This window comes from Alexandromys fortis, unplaced genomic scaffold (genome assembly GCF_014885135.2).
Source record: "Alexandromys fortis isolate MF-2015 unplaced genomic scaffold, M_Fortis_MF-2015_v1.1 scaffold_4, whole genome shotgun sequence".
NCBI lineage: Eukaryota > Metazoa > Chordata > Mammalia > Rodentia > Cricetidae > Alexandromys > Alexandromys fortis.
The window spans coordinates 18092436-18110114 of NW_026067944.1; the positions used below are offsets into that span (position 1 = coordinate 18092436).

Here is a 17679-nt window from a genome sequence, read left to right on the forward strand (position 1 = left end):
CAACCAAGCCTCACATCCAGCTTTTCATCATCCCCCATTGTGGCAGAGTGTAGAAACCCAGCAGGGATTAATCTCTGGATTAGGTAGAGCCTCATGAACTGATCATTTCATAGACACATACGGAACAGTGTATCACTAAATATATATAGTTGCTTTTTTTTCTTAGCTCTGTAACACTGGCAGTCCAGACTAACCATTACAGATCCTGTCTGAAAAATCACAGGTAGAGGATTGTAATCCTAGGACCACATTCACCCTATTAATCATATGAGTACACTAGTTCATGACACTGACACTCATTTATTGCTCTTTTTCTGCTATAGGGATGTTCTAGTATCTCCATCACTGTGGCAATATGCAGTCCTCTTCAACCGATTCAATTATCCCTTTGAGCTGGAAAAGGACTTACATTTGAGGGGCTATCACACAATCCTTCCTGGGTCCTTACCATATTATCCTAAATCAATGACGTGTTACCTCAGCCGATCTCCAGATCGAATGCCTTCAGAGAGACATCAGACTGGAAGCTTGAAGAAGTACTACCTCCTCAACGCTGCCTCTCTTCTCCCAGTACTGGCTCTGGAACTGAGGGACGGGGAGACCGTTCTGGACTTGTGTGCTGCTCCTGGAGGCAAATCAGTAGCCCTGCTGCAGTGTGCTTCCCCAGGTACTGTCTGTCCTTGCCACACCCCACAGTTGTCACACCTGCAGGTTTCAGACGCTTTGGAAATCGATGAAGGGAAATGTGAGCATGGGTATGCAGAGTTAGGGAGTCCGAATACGAGTTAGGACACCATGAGTAAGAACGGAAAACATAATTGAGGAATACTGGAGAAGGCATGCAGATTGCCTCTCAGACTAAGGAAGTACTCTGCCACCGAGTTCCTTACACTTGAGTGGTTCCCTGGATGCCATTGTCAGAGCTCTTTGTCAAACACACAAAATTCCACTTAAAACCACTTTGTTGTGTTATTTCTTGGACCATATGGTTCTAAACAAGTTCTGTTTAGTAGATGGATACTATGTAACACATAAAATACTTCAATTTTTTGAATATTCTCATTTAAAAAAGTAGTAAGAGGTAAAATTAATTTGACATTTTTTGAAGTACCAAGGTTATGACCCTTGAGCACATAATCACAATGAAAGTATTTGAAGAAGTATTTTATACTCTCATTGTTCTTCGAGGTCTTTGAAATTAGTTGTTTTACTTTTAGAACACGGGTCAATTTCTCATAACCACATATGGAGAGAAAGGTAGTATTAAACCGTGAAGTAAGTTCTTTTATAGTGATTTTGTTATTGTTGCTGATATTGGTGTTAAGTCCAGGGGCTGGGGGTCTGTCTTAGTCAGTATAGTATTTACCATGTAAACATAAGGACCTAATAAACTTGGATTCACAGTTTCAATGTTGAAAAGGAAATGCTGTACATGTTTGCCTGCTCGTGTACTCTTAGCACTGACAGGACCCAGGAAGGTCTCTATGGTGGAGAACTATGGACAAAGACGGATACCCAAAGTCAACCTCTGTCCCCTCTCCATACTTGCTTAGCCACACATGTGTGCTCACACATGAACATGAGTACACACATGCACACATAAAATAAACCTTTGTCATTATAAATTACTTTCTTAATAATGTTAGTGATCATTTTGCTAAAACTTTTAAAACCCTAATTCATGTTTCTCTGAATGTTAGTGATTGCTTGATGAGGCATAGTTCAGTTCCAGTTCAATTTGGTTGTATTTTATGATCTTAGGTTTACTTACTGTTCACACTGATTTAAAAAAAAAAACAAACTGAAATTCTGAGAGCCTTGCTATACTGGTTACATTGGTTGCTTAAATTCCTTTCGAGTTATGGTTGCAAGCTACCAGGGGCAGCGGGCATTATTTTAATGATTGCCTATGTGAGCATTCTTTAAAATGTTCTCGGCTTTTCTAAAGTAAGTTTCAAGTCCAATCACTTACTTGCTTGCTTAGTTGTTAACACATCACTCTTTCAACAAAGAAGTCAGTTGTTGTTTTTTTTTCTGATTTATTTTGCATGTGTGTGTGTGGGGGTGTAGGGTGTATGCAAAAATACACACACACACACACACACACACACACACACACACACGTACCCAAAGAGGTAAGAAAGGAGCTTTGGATAGCCTGGAACTGGAGATGGAGGCAGCTGCGGGCCACCAGATGTGCACACTCAAACTCTTGTCCTCTAAAAGAGCAGCAAGAACTCTGACCAGCTGAGCCTTTTCTCCAGCCTCTTAGTGTTTTAAACTCTACTTCTTTACTGTACTGGAGGTTTCAAAACTCTAGCATATTTTCTTCGGATTATGTATGAGTGAGAAGCTTGCTATTATTTATAAAGTTGGTGAGTGGCCATGTGGAAGGAGATGCCTGTAGGAAGTGGATGATCTAAACAGCAATTTCTTCAGATCCTCCAAGCTTGCCTGTCTCTTAGAAAGGTATTATTTTCCCCTAGGATGTGCATCTTCTGGCGTGTAGACTGCTAATTTATTTCTTCCTTTGGAAGCATTTTCAAAATGTGAAGCCAGTTGTACTTGGCTGTGGTACAGATGTATTAATATTTAAAAGAAAAAAAAATACACTGTATGTTTTAGATTTCTGATAAAACACTGCATCTAAAGCTTTATGTGTTTGGTATAAGAAATAAAAAGTAAATTGTAAGGCTACATTATTATTTTTATAATTTGTGCTTTTGTGAATTCATTTATTATAAGGAGTATTTGTTTTACACCCACTCTTTCTATGTTACTTGATGATGTTCTTAGTTGACTCTTACAAGCTTATTAATTTTAGATATAGAATATGTAATACTGTAGGAAATGGGAGAGAAATACCTGAGTCTAGTTCCATTTTAACAAGTTGCATTTTAATTTTAAGCCACCTCATTCATAGGTTAGAGATACTTTACACATTTGTAGTGATGAAGATAATTGGCTCGGAAACACAAAGGTTATAAACTGATCACTTTAGGACTTTGAAGATAGGGCAAGTCTTCCTCAACAACAGGGAACTACCACTAGTTTCCAAATGAAGCAGCTTTTCATCAAATAGACTAATGATAATGGTTCCCTCCCAGGCACTGATGTCTTCATGGTGATGTTGAAAACCCAAATTAAGTTAGCCACACTATTCAAATGTGGAATACAGAAGCAATGCTAGTCAGTGCTTCCATAAGCAAAACTTAAAATGAAGGCCATACTAAATGCGATTTATGCACTGAATTTCTTTACCTTGGACATTATTTTAGGCAACGAGGCTGTGGCTTTGGATGACATAAGGGTTTAATGTAATTAAAGCATTAGTCTGCTTGTCTGCCCGTTGATCCAGAAAGATGTGGTATTTCTTTCACCTGTACCACAGTGATGGACTGACTTTTTAAAATTATTACTATTTACATTAGCACAGGTTTTGCGGTGTGCTGGTTTTTACTGAAGAAAGAGGAAAAAAAAAAAGAGAGAAAGCAATGACCCTAAACAGTAAAATATGAGCTGTTCATAAGGGGTGATGTGCTTAATGGAGTGGCATGGTCAAGCTTCTCCACGAGGACAGGAGTCCTTCTAGAGTGAAATTTTTCTTGTGGTCAGTGGTAAGGTTTAGACATCTGGTTAACCTTTGCTGGTAGGAAATACTAGAATGAACCCTTTGTTTAGTGGTAGTTGCCCTTTTAGCTACTCCCTCATATCTGCTGGAATTTTTTTTCACATTTCTATTATTTTTAGTATTGTCTCTTTATTCAGTCTGAGCCCAATTTATTTATTTATTAGTTTGTTTATTTATTTATTGAGCCCAATCATAATATACCTCAAGGTGAATTTGGTTGCTTTGGATCCGATGTGACCATTGACATCCATGCATCTGAATTTCTGTCTCGTTGTCTGGATTTGGGGAGGGGTCTCGTGAAGTCTGCTCTACCTCATTGGCATTCTCACTTCCTTCATGAACCCCTGCAACTCATGCGTTTGCTCTTTCCGTGGTAACTCCAAATTCTCACAGCTTTCTTCCTCTCTTTCCTTTTCACTTACTTTTTTCCCCCAACAGTATATTTCCAAATACTCTGACTTCAAGGCAACTGGAATGTTGTTGTCATTGTTTGATCTGTTCTGCTATTTCTGCCTTCTGTTGCATTTAAATATTTGATATTTCTAAAAGTCGCTTTAATCTGTCATTTTTCTTGAGTTTTCTGAAGCTTACCAAGTTTCCCTAAAAGTGCTACCTTTAGCTCTTTCCATTAGCCAGGGACAGTTTGTTTTATGGTCGGTTTCTTATCTTATTTTATCCATCGGACGTTGTCGTGGTTCTGTGAATTCTGGTGCTTGACTCATGACATAGGCCGTGCATAAACATTAGTTATTTCTCCCAGTCTTTATAATCTAGCTATGTTTGTGCCTGCTCTTTCAGAGTTCTAAGTGGTTTGTGTGAGTCTGTGGACCTTTCTGGTATTTCAGCACTAGATGGCATCCTGAGTCTAGGTTTATCACAGTTCCACTGTTGGGTTTTTTGTTGTTGTTGTAGCTGCTGGTTCAGCTCCCTGAGTCCTCAAACCATATTTTGTCACGTGTATTCAGTAGGTATGTAATTTAGAATGAACTAGAGGAGTGCCTAAATGTAGTAGTTTGTCATTACAAATCTTACTCCGAAGCTGGGGTAGCCTTAGCTGCAGTCACTGGCTTATGGACAGGCAATAGAGCTATATCTATTTCTGTGCCACACTTTATTTGGTGGATTAATGTATACTCCCTTATATCTCCTTAAATAAATATCAACAACACCTAGCTATTTATCTGTCTACCTACCTATCTACCTACCTACCTACTTACCTACCTATACGTGTACTCTTGCAGGGGCACGCTTATAGAAGTCACCTTATGACTTGCAGTAGTCAGTTATCTCCTCCCCTCCTGTGTTCCTGGGGATCAACTTTCAGGAATTAAAGGCCTCCTTTTCTCTGTGCTCCACGGCTCAAACTCAGGTTGTCAGGCTTAGCGGCAAATCCTTTACTCACTGACCGTCTCAGTACCCCAGTATCTCCCTTTACTTGCCACGAAGTGGACAGCTGCTCCCCCTATTTGTCTGGAGTCAGGGAAGAAATGGATTTGGCAGTTCCATGGTTAAAAACACTGTGCACAGAGTATATTGGCTACTAAGACCATCATAACAGAGGGACACTAAGACCGGCATTGCTATTTACTGTCTGTTCCTTGGTGGATTTATGTCTATTCATGGTCCAGAGCATCTATATCCAACCATAAGAGATGCTGGATAAGTTACAAGTTCACCTGATGGTGGCATTCAGACAGTTTAGGAGCTCTGTCCATGGACATCAGCCTGAGGACTGGGATTGCTAAGATCTGCCTGGTGTTAGTTGTACTAGCCTGGCACTGGGTCCTTTGTCATCAGTTTATCACAGCAGTAACAACCTCAAATGAATGTGTATTGTATTAAGGAAAAGAAATCAAAATCCTGGCCTTGGAATAGATTTACCAAGAGCGAGCTCAGATTTGAATTGCCCACTTCTCTCTCCCTGTGTCTTCCATCATCTCTTCTATCTGTAATCTGTTATATAAATCTGAATCTGTGCTTGTCTTATCTTGTCTGTCCTTGTGTCTGTGTCCATGGCTGTATCCCTAAGAAGAAACCTAGCTCTGAATTTATTTGAACAGCATAGGAAACATCACATGGGAAAGAATGAAGGATCTAGAATTCTTTAACAGGTTTTTACAAGGGATGAAACATTCCTAACTCCAGCTGACTCCAACTAACTCAGATAACAAACAATGCTACAAGCACCATACCAAACAGACCTATCCACCTATATCCACAACCCTTCTAATACTCCGAGTCTGGTTTCTCACTCTGCTTCCCAGGGTTGTTGGAGGGGTGGTGTCAGCACCTGCCTGCCTAAGGAGAACCCACAGTCACAGTCTGCAGTAGCCCGGTGTAAGAGCTATAAGATTAGTAGGCACAGGGTTCCACTGTGGCGGGTTATGCTACTGGGTTTCAAGTCAAAGTCTGGACTTGATTCCTTTCCCCTCCCCCAAGTAAGAGGAGCCTCTCATCACACTGCCTAGAACTGGAAGGGTATGGACAAGGACACCTCTTTCATTCTTCACCGCAGCTCTTCTTATTCCGTGCTAAGACCAAACATTGCCTCTTACCTGACTCCCTGTGCCCTTAAACCAGTGTCTCTGTGGGGAGGCCACCATTTCTTCAGCCACCATCTTGTTCTGAGTTTCTGTCCCATTTAATCATATTGCGCAGGTATGATCCCCATCTTATCAGTCGCCACAAGGTAACAAAGGCAGTCACAGAGTAACTGTCCGAGGCTTTCAGCTCACAATTTAAACCCATGTTTTCCTTACCAGTAGCTTATATTCTTATCCATCTTATTTGACACTGTATTACTTTCCTTCATTTAAAATGAATGTTCCAGCAAGGAACTTTACACACCTATCAGAATATATTGCCTACTCTCCACAGCTGGTACTTCAGGGTGAAAATTATCCACGAGGTAATGGCTGTGCCGCACCTCTAGGAATCTGTAAGTTTCACATCACAAATTAAACTTGATTGAATAAACATGAGCGCTTCTGGGAGGCTGGGAGGCTTAACATGGCAAATATTTAATAAAGTATGTGGTTTTGTTTTTAAAGTTATCATAATGTTTACCTCTGAGCCATATCTCTATATATCATAAAAGGATGGATTTTTCTGAAGTCTATTTGTTAAAAAGTAAAACTTTCCCAGTTCTGTTGCCTCGGACTACTCTGGAACTTTTTAATCTTTTACATTTAGGTTATCTGCTTTGTAACGAATATGATAGTCTGAGAGTGAGATGGCTGAGACAGACGTTGGAATCTTTCATCCCACAGCCTTTGATAAATGTAATTAAAGTGTCTGAATCGGATGGCAGAGAGATGGGAGATGCCCGGCCTGAAACGTTTGACAAGGTACTTTTATTGTACTGTAAAAAGCTGACGGACGCCTAGTGATACGGTATTGTGATGCTCTGTTGTTCTTCGCCTTCCGCTTCCAGATGGTACACTTTCTCAGTGTTCTGGGAGATTTTGACAAACTGGATGTGGAGGCATTTTTCATTTGATGGTTAGTATGGTTCAGTGGAAACAGTGACATTGGATTTGGGGATTATAGAATGTTTTCTGTTTCCTGGTACCTCAGAGTTACTCTGGAAATGATCAGTTATCACTCGAACCAGTAACAATAGTTGTACATTTTATAATTCAGAATACTTCATATCAGAGTAAGATAGACGAAGAAAAGCCATTTCAGTAAATTAAAATTATTTTTTTTTAATTCTTAAAAATAAACATTGGGCCCTGGATTCCACCCCCAACAATGTATAATTTTACTTGGGTAAAAAAGGAAAAAGAAATAAAGAAATACTGTGGGTCCAGAAATACAGTTATGTTTTCTGAAGATGAGTCACTTTTGTAAGTCTCATTTGTAGTCATCAAGAATATTCAATTAATTCAGCCTGGCGTAATGGTGCATGTCTTTACTCCCGGGACATGGAAAGTAGAGGCAGAGAGATCTCTGAGTTCAAGGCCAACTTGGTCTACAGAGTGAGTTCCAGGACAGCCAGGGCTACACAGAGGAACCCTGTCTTGAAAACCCCAAACAAAAGAGAATATTAAATTCAAATACTAGACATCAGTAAACTTATATCATTAATGCCCCCTCTCTGCATGGAAACAAACACTAACATTGCCTAGGAAAATGTTTGGTGAACTCTCAGAGACAAGTACATCAAAGGACTTAGCATGTCGTATGTTTGGATCCCTAAGGCAGGGGTTTTGTTTACATGCTGGTTGTCATGTAGCTGTGCCATATTCCTCATCCTAAGTATGTTCGCGCTGTTTGGCTTTGTTTTCTCCAGGTGTTAGTTGATGCTCCATGTTCAAATGACCGAAGCTGGCTGTTCTCATCGGACTCTCAGAAGGCTGCCTATAGGCTCCATCAAAGGAGCAGTTTGCCTGTCCTACAGGTAGAACTCTTGAGGTGAGGACTGTCTATTCAAAAGCTTGTTTGTGTTCCTACTATACTTAAACAGCAGCAGCCAAGCGTGCCGGGCAGGCATATGGGAAGCTTTTTTCTTATTGGTGTTCTGATTAATTCCTCCAAAGGTTGCAAGCAAAAAATTCCAGGCCATCTTTCTGCTGTGTTGCTTCCTCCCCTCGATGTGTTTTTCAAAACAACATCAGGGATTTTGCTGTAATTCAGTTGTTTTCTGCCGAGGTCTGTACCAGGCCAGGAGCCTATTACCCTGTTTTACCAGGGAAAGCAGTCCGGGGCCAGATTCCTATCTTTGTAATTTTCTGAAAAGTGAACTTCATAGGAAAATGGGAGCTGTTGTGACATCTGTCTTCTGCATGTCTTTCTTAGTTTTTCTAAACTGTGAGTAAGCAGTGAGGCTTCCAGAGAATTTTCCTTTTTTCCCCTCATGAAGTATGCTTTACTGGTTTTTATTTTTGCCATTGCCATTACCAGTTTTTTGAGTTTTCCATTTTATTTAATGCCTTTCTTCCCAGTTCATCTCAATTTATTGTTTTTTGCTTGCTTCATTTTTACAAACCTTTTCTTATTAAAGTTCTTAAATATCTAATTGTCAATTGGCTATCTTTCAATCTTAATTTTACTCCATCTATTTTTAAAATAAATTAGACAGATTTTGAATTTTTGTTTATTGTAAGTATCTGTGTGTGTGTGTGTGTGTGTATGTGTGTGTGTGTGTATGCAGGCATGCACAACGTGGTGCATGGTACCTGTATGGAACTTGTGGAAGTCAGGTCTTTCTTTCCTCCATCGATTCCAGGTATTGATTGCGAGTCACCAGGTTTGCATGGCTGGTACCTGCTGAGACACCTCCTGAGATCTGACAGGATTTTAAGATCCCTTCCTTTGTCTCTCCTTTCTTTCCTTTCTCCTCCTAGTGTTCCTGTCACAGTATTCTGCTGTGTAACCCAGCCCGGCTCCAGCACCTTCCAGCCTTCGTGCATCAGTAGTTTTCACGTGCCCAGGTTATAGGCGTGAGCCACCACAGCCACCTAAAATGTATTTTTAAGTGTGTTTATAAGATCTGGAAATACTGATGCTGTAAAAACTGTCAAGTGATGGAAACCTGTTGGCCATTCACCCAGTCATATTCCGTCTTTCTTTACAAAGCTAACTGTTGGGCTTAAGTTTGGCTTATATGCCTGTAAACTTTCTGCTTCAGTGTCTGTGTATGCAAGTAAGTATGGATAAAAAAAAATACATTAAAAAAATAGGTGTTATTATGCACGTATGTTCTTGTACTTTTTATTTGTGATATTTCAGACTATACAGATCTGCTTCTTCCTGAACGTCTGTGAACTACTCAAGAGGAATAGCCTATTGTATCCTGTTTTCTTTTTCCTTCAACAACATTTTTGCATGCTGTCCTTTGTCTCAGTAGATGTGCATAATAGCGTTCTTCTTGATTATATTTATATTTCCTTCCAGAATCTATGGTACCGGCCCATAGTCTTGCACTTTCCTTTGCTGGCTACTTGCTCTCTCTTAAAATAGTCTCTGTTCTTGACGTTTGTGATTACGTTTTCTTTTTACTTGTGGTTATAACTTCTCTATATTTTTCTGAGTTCTTACTTGGCTCATCTCAAAAAAACTTGTTTTTCTTTAAGTTGCTAGTATCATTTTGCTGTATGACGGCTTCAAATGATGTAAAGTGTTGTATTTTAAATATATATCTAAATTGAGATTTCTCCCTAGCCTTGGATTTATGCACTCCTTAACATGCCGTGGCTCTCTAGACAAATAAGTCTCAGTTCAGTTAAAACTCAGTAAGTTAAGTTAGTTAAGTTAATGATTTATTAGGTCCACTGCCAAAATCAATAGAAAGTAAAAACAAAGCCTTATCAATCTGCCTGTTTTCTCTCTTAGTAAATGACATTCTGCAATGTCTTTGCCTAAGTCAGAAAGCCATCCTCAAGTACCCCCCTTTTCTCCCATAGCCAATCAATCACTAAGACATTTCTGTTGTGACTGTTACATATCTGTCAGCTCCATCCAGTTCCCTCGATTCTTCACAGCCTAACCTAGATCCTCCCAGAATCTATTACTGAAATGACTTCAGCCGGCTTCTGACAGGCCTGCGGTGGTGAGCGCCACCACTTTATTCCACACGCTGAAGCCAAAGCAGTTCATCTGAAAGTCCATCTGAACCCTCATTATCCTGGCCGAGTTTTAGTGCTTCCTCCGTAGCAGGAAAATTGCCAGCTCTTTAGCCTAAAAGTCAAGGCCTCTCTTTCACTTGACTCTTACTTCTTTAACCTTCACTGTCTTAAGACTCCATGTACGTGTATTTCAGGGGAGCGACACCGCATGCAGTCCCTTTAGTTTTCAAGTCTGAGGCCAATGCATTTCCTGTGTATTCTGCCTTAGAGTTCTAAGTCATTCTAACCTTCCCTTCTGACTAACTGTTGTTCTTCAGAATCAGCTTTGCTAACCCTTTATATATATCAAAGATATTCTTATGACATCCTTACTTTTATTTAAAATGGTGAGCTGGGCAATAGTGACCACATGCTTTTATTCCCAATACCCAGGAGGAAGAGGCAGGTGAATCTCTTGAGTTTGAGGCCAGCAGGCTCGAATCTCCAGAATGAGTTTCAGGATAGCCATAGCTACATAGAGAAACCCTGTCTCAAACCAGACCCCCAAAGGAAAAAAAAATTGATGTGTGTGTGTTGTCTATGGTCAGTCTCCACTAGACGCTTGCTTGTGTTATTTCTCACAATAAGACTGATAACAAATTACAATAAGCCCAGGCACAGACCCCTCATATCAAAACTGGACAAGGCAACCCAGTAGGAGGAAAAGGGTCCGAAGCACAGGCAAAAACATCAGAGACCTTCTCCGCCCCTCCGCCCCACACTATTAGGAGTCCCACCAGAACACCAAGCTGTAATGTAATGTATATGCAGACGACCTAGCTTAGATCATACATGGCCTGTGATTATTATTCAGTCTCTGTGAGCACCTATAGCCCTGTTTGGTTGATTCTGTGGATCAGAGAGTAACTGTTATTCCCAATGTAGTGCCAAACAAATAAAGGAGCTTAGTAAATGTTTGTTTAAAAACAATAAATCTCAACGCCTAAATATTTGGAATACACAGTTATAATTATTCTGGTCAAAGTTAAACTGATCAAAATAATCTTGTAATCATTATTGTGCTGCAAGGTAATTAGGCATAACAGCAAAGCAATTTTCATAATATATTTTGATTATTTTAGCTTTTATAGAGACAAAGCATGTTTTTGGTTTGACTTTATTTTTTTCCATGTACTAAATTTTCTTTAGGATCCAATAGCATTTTTCATCATTCTGAAGATCATAACATACTTCTACCTCTTAGGACATCAGAGCTGAAGCTTGTGTTAGTAGGCACTCCACTCCTCCATCTCCTTAACTCTCTGACAAAATGGTGTATGCTAAAGTAGGTTGACAAGGCACAGAACTGTCAGGCACATTTGGTGTCAGTGTTCACGTCATCATATGTACTGGGGAAGGCCATCTCTGCAGCTGTCCTGTCCTCTCCTGTGAGCAGGGAGCCTGTAAGCCTTGCCTCTGATGCCTAGCTGCTCTGCAGGCAGACTGACTAGGAGCAGCTGAAATTGGTATCTGGCCAGGTGATAATGATGAAAAGGGCAGAAAGTCAAATACATAAGCTGTAGCCACATGAATAACAAAGCTCTGATTTCCTGATACAGACAAGTGCTGGGGTTAAAAAGATAAAGCATACCAAACAATCTTTCCCTATCTCCCTGTCTTCATTTCAGAGAAGAAAAGGATTATGGTAATTTTTACAATCAGAGATACCATATCATTTACAGAGAAGTTTCTTTGGCCGTTGTTCTTAATTTTCCTTGCATACTTATTTTTTTCCAGAAAAGGTATAATCATTTTATTCTGTAATATGAGATAAATGGATTTATATGCAATTTACAAGAGAGTAAATCTATGCGTATACGTTTAGCCAAACTGTAAAGAATTGATAGATCCTTGCAAAGAGCAGTTAGGAAAAAAGCAGACGTATATTGCCTGGCCTAATACTAGGGGCAAAAGACGGTACTAAAAACGGAGAGAAGCAATGGGTCCAGACCTTTGCCTCAGACTGTGAGTCCAGCAGTTATAGGGGCTGAAGCAGGGGAGGATCTCTAGTTCAGGCCATCCATGACCTTCTCAGATTTTTTTTAAATGATTCCTTATATAGGTAATCTTCATACGATTTAAAATTTTAGCTTTTGAAAGTCTTTTTAATGATCTGTAGTCATATATTAATCGTGCACATTTTATGTGGTGCAGAATTGAAAAGTGGTGTTTTGTTTAGTGGAAGGTTTATGTTTATTTCTCAAAAGAAATTTTAGTATATGTGCAAGTTGTTTTGTTTTTTGTTGGTAGGAGTGTCCTGTGGTGCTGAAGTTCAAACCCAGAGCCTTGCACAGGCTAGGTAAACACTCAACTGAACTGAGCTCTGTCTTTAGCACTTATAGTCTTCTACAAAACTATTAAAAAAAAAACAAATCTATGTATAGTATTATATGCAGTCATGACCGTAGTAATTTAACCCACATTTTTTTTTTTTTTTTTTTTTACTGTTAATGGCTAAAAACACAAATAGCACAGGGATGTCGGAGGACAGATCCCCAAAGCTTGTGAGCTGATGGACTCTGGCTTACATGACAATCTCTGCTGGGTCTCTCAAGGATGAACATACATATTATATAAAATTCTATCACATAATAGCTCCTAAGCCAATCTGTCTCAACCTGTAGGTCATGGTTCCCCTGGCAAACTGCTGTCTCCAGAACTATTTTATGTTATGATTCATAACAATAGCGAAATTATAGTTATGAAGTATAACAATGAAAATAATTTTATAGTTGGGTCACCACAGCATGAAGGAACTATGTTAAAGGGTTGAAGAATTAAGAAGGTCAAAAATCACTGCCCTAGGCATGACTGAAGAGCAAGAATTAAAGGAATAATTGAACATAACCCAATTTTATTCATAGAATGCTGTTTAAAGTATATCGTTATTGTTGCTTCTCAAAATAATCTCTGAGCCTCTCACTGCTACTGTGTGCCATATGTATACGTATTACACAGTAGAACTCTGTCACTCCATTTACACGCCAATATATTTAGAAGAATGCAGAGTGGAGAAATATGCTGAAAGTGATAAACATGGCATCTTTTTAGAAAGTGGCTTTGATATTTGTGCAGGAGAAGTTTACATGATTTGGGCTTGGGAAAGTGCTAACTGAGGAGTATGATTTATCACAAAAATATAGGTATCTTATTGCAGTAATGTATCATGTCATCCATTTCCTGGAAGAAAATCAATCACATATAAAATACTGACCCCTTCTGGTTTTCTTTTCTCCCTCCTTGACAAGTAAAATTGAATTTGAGAACTCATTGAAAGAGGAAGCGTAGATTATTGGGTAATGTTTTGAAAATTTGTATAAATCATCCAGATAACAAGTCTTAAAAAGTGGTACACTGGCAGTAAGAATTGTGTTTTAAAAGAAGCAATAAAAAAATCACTAGCATTTATTTTCTGATGCTCTTGAGCTGAGCGGAACTCCTAGTGACTTGGAGAAGGGGCCTTTATCAGTTATCAACATGGTGACCGAAGAAATCAGTCCGGATGTCCAAAGAACAGTCATGTCTGCATGGTTACATTGCTACGGGAGGTTTGTTTCACTGCTCCTGCCATGAAGTATTCTTTCTCCTGTGTACCTATCCATCTGCCTGCTATGTTCTCAGCACATGCTTAGTCATACATGTTTGGAATCCGGAAAACAGAAGCTAACCATTCCTGCAAATAATAGTGGCACTGTTTCTCCTTCCTCCTGTTTCCTAATCCTCCCTTTTTGTTTTGGTTTTCATTTTTGTTGTTGTTGTTGATTAAGTTAGCATTAGAAACCAGGGCTTCCGAAGTTAATCATCTATAATTTGGCAAAATGAACTTTGTTTTTTATGTTTTTTTTTTTTTTTCCGAGGATCAGGCCTGCTGGATACATACACCCCGCCTGATTTCTATCCCTAGCGCTTACATTTGTCTTTTTCAATGAAAGTTGTCAGAATTTCTCCATTAAATGTGATTATACAAAGTAAGTTCAGGAGAAATCAAATCCTATAATTTGTAGCTATTGTGTTCACTCATAACTGAAACCTTCCTGTGGTTTTTAGTCACTGTCTTTAGTACTATGAAATACAGTCTAAGTATAATTGGATTTTTTTCAGTATTTATTAATTTATAGAGCATTTTGTTAAATATCTGATTTGTGTGGTACTTTGCCAACACTGTAAATAATAAAATATGTTGTTGTAATGTCCTTAGGAAAACATCAGAAGATGTAATAAAGATTATACTAGAGAAAATAGCTAGAGGGCAAGGAACCCGAGAAAAGCAGTACCCAATGCACACAAATAAATAACTGTATTTTAAAAAAGAAAAATGGGGCTGTATTATCAGTATTTACTGTTAATTTATTCTTTTTCCCTTTTATGTATTTTGAGCCACACATGTGCGGCAGGGGCAGAGGATAAACCCTTTGGGTTCTGGAATTGAACTGAAGTTTTTAGACTTGATGGCTAGTACCTTTACCTAGAGAGCCATCTTACTATCCTAACACTTGATTTAGTCTTTTGTCAAACTATTTGTTCTTGAGCCAGACTGTATACAACCTAATTTTTTTTTTCTTGCTACGGATCAAATCCAGGACATTGCACATGCTAAGGCAAGTGTTCTACTTCTGGCCCTTACCATCAGGCCTCTACTTAAAAGTTTAACTGTACCTCTGACTAACATTTAATTTAAAAGCCCTACTATATAACTAAAAGTAACTCATAATTAGGAAATGGCTGAAGTAATCTTTTTCAGTAATATGATTTTATTTTATAAAAATACTGTGTTAATTGTTTGAGAATTATTTGTATTTTGACCATATTCAACCCCAATTCTCACCCTTAACTCCTCCCGCTCCCTTCCTCTCCTCCCTCCACCTAACGACTTCATGTCTTATCACTTCTTCAAAGACATAATGACTTCAGTTTCTGCTTTCCATTTGCATCTGGGCATGAGGCCATCCACTGGAGCTGGGTTGACCAACCAGGAGCCACAACCTTAGGAAAACCGACGCTCTCCGCAGAAGCCATTTAACAGGCTGTAGCCCTACCCATGCCTCTTGAGAGTTGGCATAAGTGTGCTCCACAGCACTAGGCTTTGAGTATTCTTTAGTGCTACTTGGGGCCGCATAATCTTCCTTGAAATTTCTCTCTCTTGGGAAGAACTGTTCCTTCCCCTGATGGATTTGACTAGATCAGTGCTCCCTGCTAATCACAGGTTCTTGCAAAGCTTCTTCCAGCAGTCATGCTATGGCCCTTGACCCCATTCTATCCTTCACTACAGGCACCTGAGTTTACCATGCTGTTGACCCAAATGGATTCACTAAATGCCATCACTAAGCCTTACAGCCTTTTAATTATCTTATAATCTGGCCACTGCAGGAACCAAATGACTTCTTTCTTTAAGAGGAGGTCATTGTTTTTCTCTAAAGAATTATTCAGGTCAATGTGGCTCTGCTCTGTAAAAACATAGGGATTCTCCAACATTGATTCAGGGAACATCTATAAAGACATAGGGAGTCTATAACATTGATTCAGGGAAAGTCTATAAAGATGTAGGGGTTCTCCAACATTGATTCAGGGAACATCTATAAAAACATAAGGATTCTATAGCATTGATTCAGGAACCATCTATAAAGACATAGGGTCCTTAAGTACTGATTCAGATAACATCTATAAAGATAGGGATTCTACAGCACTGATTCAAGGAATGTCTATAAAGACATAGGGACTCTACAGCATTAATTTAGGAAACCTCTATAAAGACATGAGGTTCTAGAACACTGATCTGGGGAACATCTATAAAGATATGGGGTTCTAGAGCACTGGTTCAGGGATCATCTTAAGGGAATAGAGATGATCATTAGAGACCCTTAATCTGCACCCAAAATATAGCTAGATGTGATATCTTTAAGAAAAAGCATAGAATTTTATTTAAAACCATTTCTTATTTTAAAATATGATTTTAAATTGAAGACCATTTCTTATATAAAAATTAGTATTTCAAAATCATTGTTCTTTGTTGACTACTGTGTTTTACACAAGCCCACATTGAATTGGTTCTGATGGTTTTCTATTGTTATGTTTTTAAGATTTTATACATGTTTGAGAAGTACTTTAGTCAAACCCACACCTTAGTCTCTCCTGTCCAGCTCTTCCCAGAACTGCGCCCCCATCACCCACACACAAGCACACACAGATAGTAGTTTCTGTTGACTTGCTTAAATAAATACTTTTCAAATGTTCTTTCTTTGTGTTAGTGAGATTACATTTGGTATATCAAAGACCCAATCTTGAATCTGGGCGGTGGTGGCTCATACCTTTACTCCTAGCTGTTGAAATAGGAGCGGCGGGGCTGCGTCCCCAACACCCAGGCCGCTTGGCTAGCTCATGCCCGAAATAACAACACACAAACTGTATTCATTTAAAGAACTGCTTGGCCCATACTCTAGCCCTTATAGGCTAATTCTCGCACCTGGACTAGCCCATTTCTAATGATGTTTGTAAGTACCCCAAGGTGCGCTTACCGGGAAGATTCTAGCCTACATCCATCCGGGATTGGAGGAGCTTCATTGCGTGCATCTGTCTGGGAGAGCTGAGCATGGCGTCTGTGATCCGGAGAGCCGAGTCACTCCGGGAGCAGAGCAGAGTCTGACCTCACTTCCTCTTCCGCCCAGCATCCTATCCTGTTTATTCCGCCCACCTATCTTATAACCTATCAGGGCCAGCAGTTTCTTTATTACTCAGCCAATGAAATCAACAGATTGATATATGACACTCCCACATCACCTAGCACTTGGGAGGCAGAGGCAGGCAGATCTCTGTGAGTTTGAGGCCATCCTGGGCTACAAAGTAAAATCCAGGAAAGCTAGGCCTGTTGCACAGTGAAGTTCTGTCTTGAAAATAAAAAAGACCCAATATTAAAGTTAGGCAGATTTAATACTATGTTAGCACTCTTTCCTAATTTAGGCAGTATAATCTTAAGTTTATTATATTTAATTATAAACATTGTAAACAGAGAACTTTTAATACTTAACTGCTTCCTTATGCACACATTAATAAAATAATAAAGTAAACTAAATTAGTAAAGTAATTAAAGTAAACCTGCATTTGCAAAAGATGCATGAAACTTGACATCCTCAAGTGAAAATTGGTGCTAAGCGTGGTAGAGCCAGTCCTTTGTAATCTGCTTCAGAAGTATCTGATGCCATTTCTTTGTTCTACTAGCACACTGGAAGAAATATCCCTTCCTCAAGGTAAAAACTTCCTGCCAGAAGAGAGATGGTTAATTATCAGTGTTGTTTTGTTTCTTATACTGACAAAAGTCTGGCCACCGGGCATGATGCCTCTGAAAATAGCAAGCTTGGTCATGTTTATTTATCTTGAGTTTACGGAACTTCTTTGATAATAAACAGTTTGCTCTCTAGAAATTTGATTACATACTGTGAGCACAGT

The 17679-nt window shown here is 39.2% G+C and overlaps 1 protein-coding gene across 3 annotated transcripts in view; it reads left to right on the top strand.

Moving 5' to 3' along the window:
• Positions 1-17679, top strand: part of Nsun3 (NOP2/Sun RNA methyltransferase 3) — a 48026-nt gene that overhangs the window by 10483 nt on the left and 19864 nt on the right. Inside the window, exons 3-6 of one of the 3 annotated variants that reach the window (XM_050149025.1) lie at positions 324-667; positions 6824-6978; positions 7926-8047; positions 8980-9659. In XM_050149025.1, the coding sequence (XP_050004982.1) occupies positions 324-667; positions 6824-6978; positions 7926-8047; positions 8980-9073 (715 nt within the window). In that variant the 3' untranslated portion in view covers positions 9074-9659. Of the gene's footprint in view, positions 1-323; positions 668-6823; positions 6979-7925; positions 8048-8979; positions 9660-17679 lie in introns of those variants that run through there. The other 2 variants (XM_050149024.1, XM_050149023.1) reach the window with 2 other exon arrangements.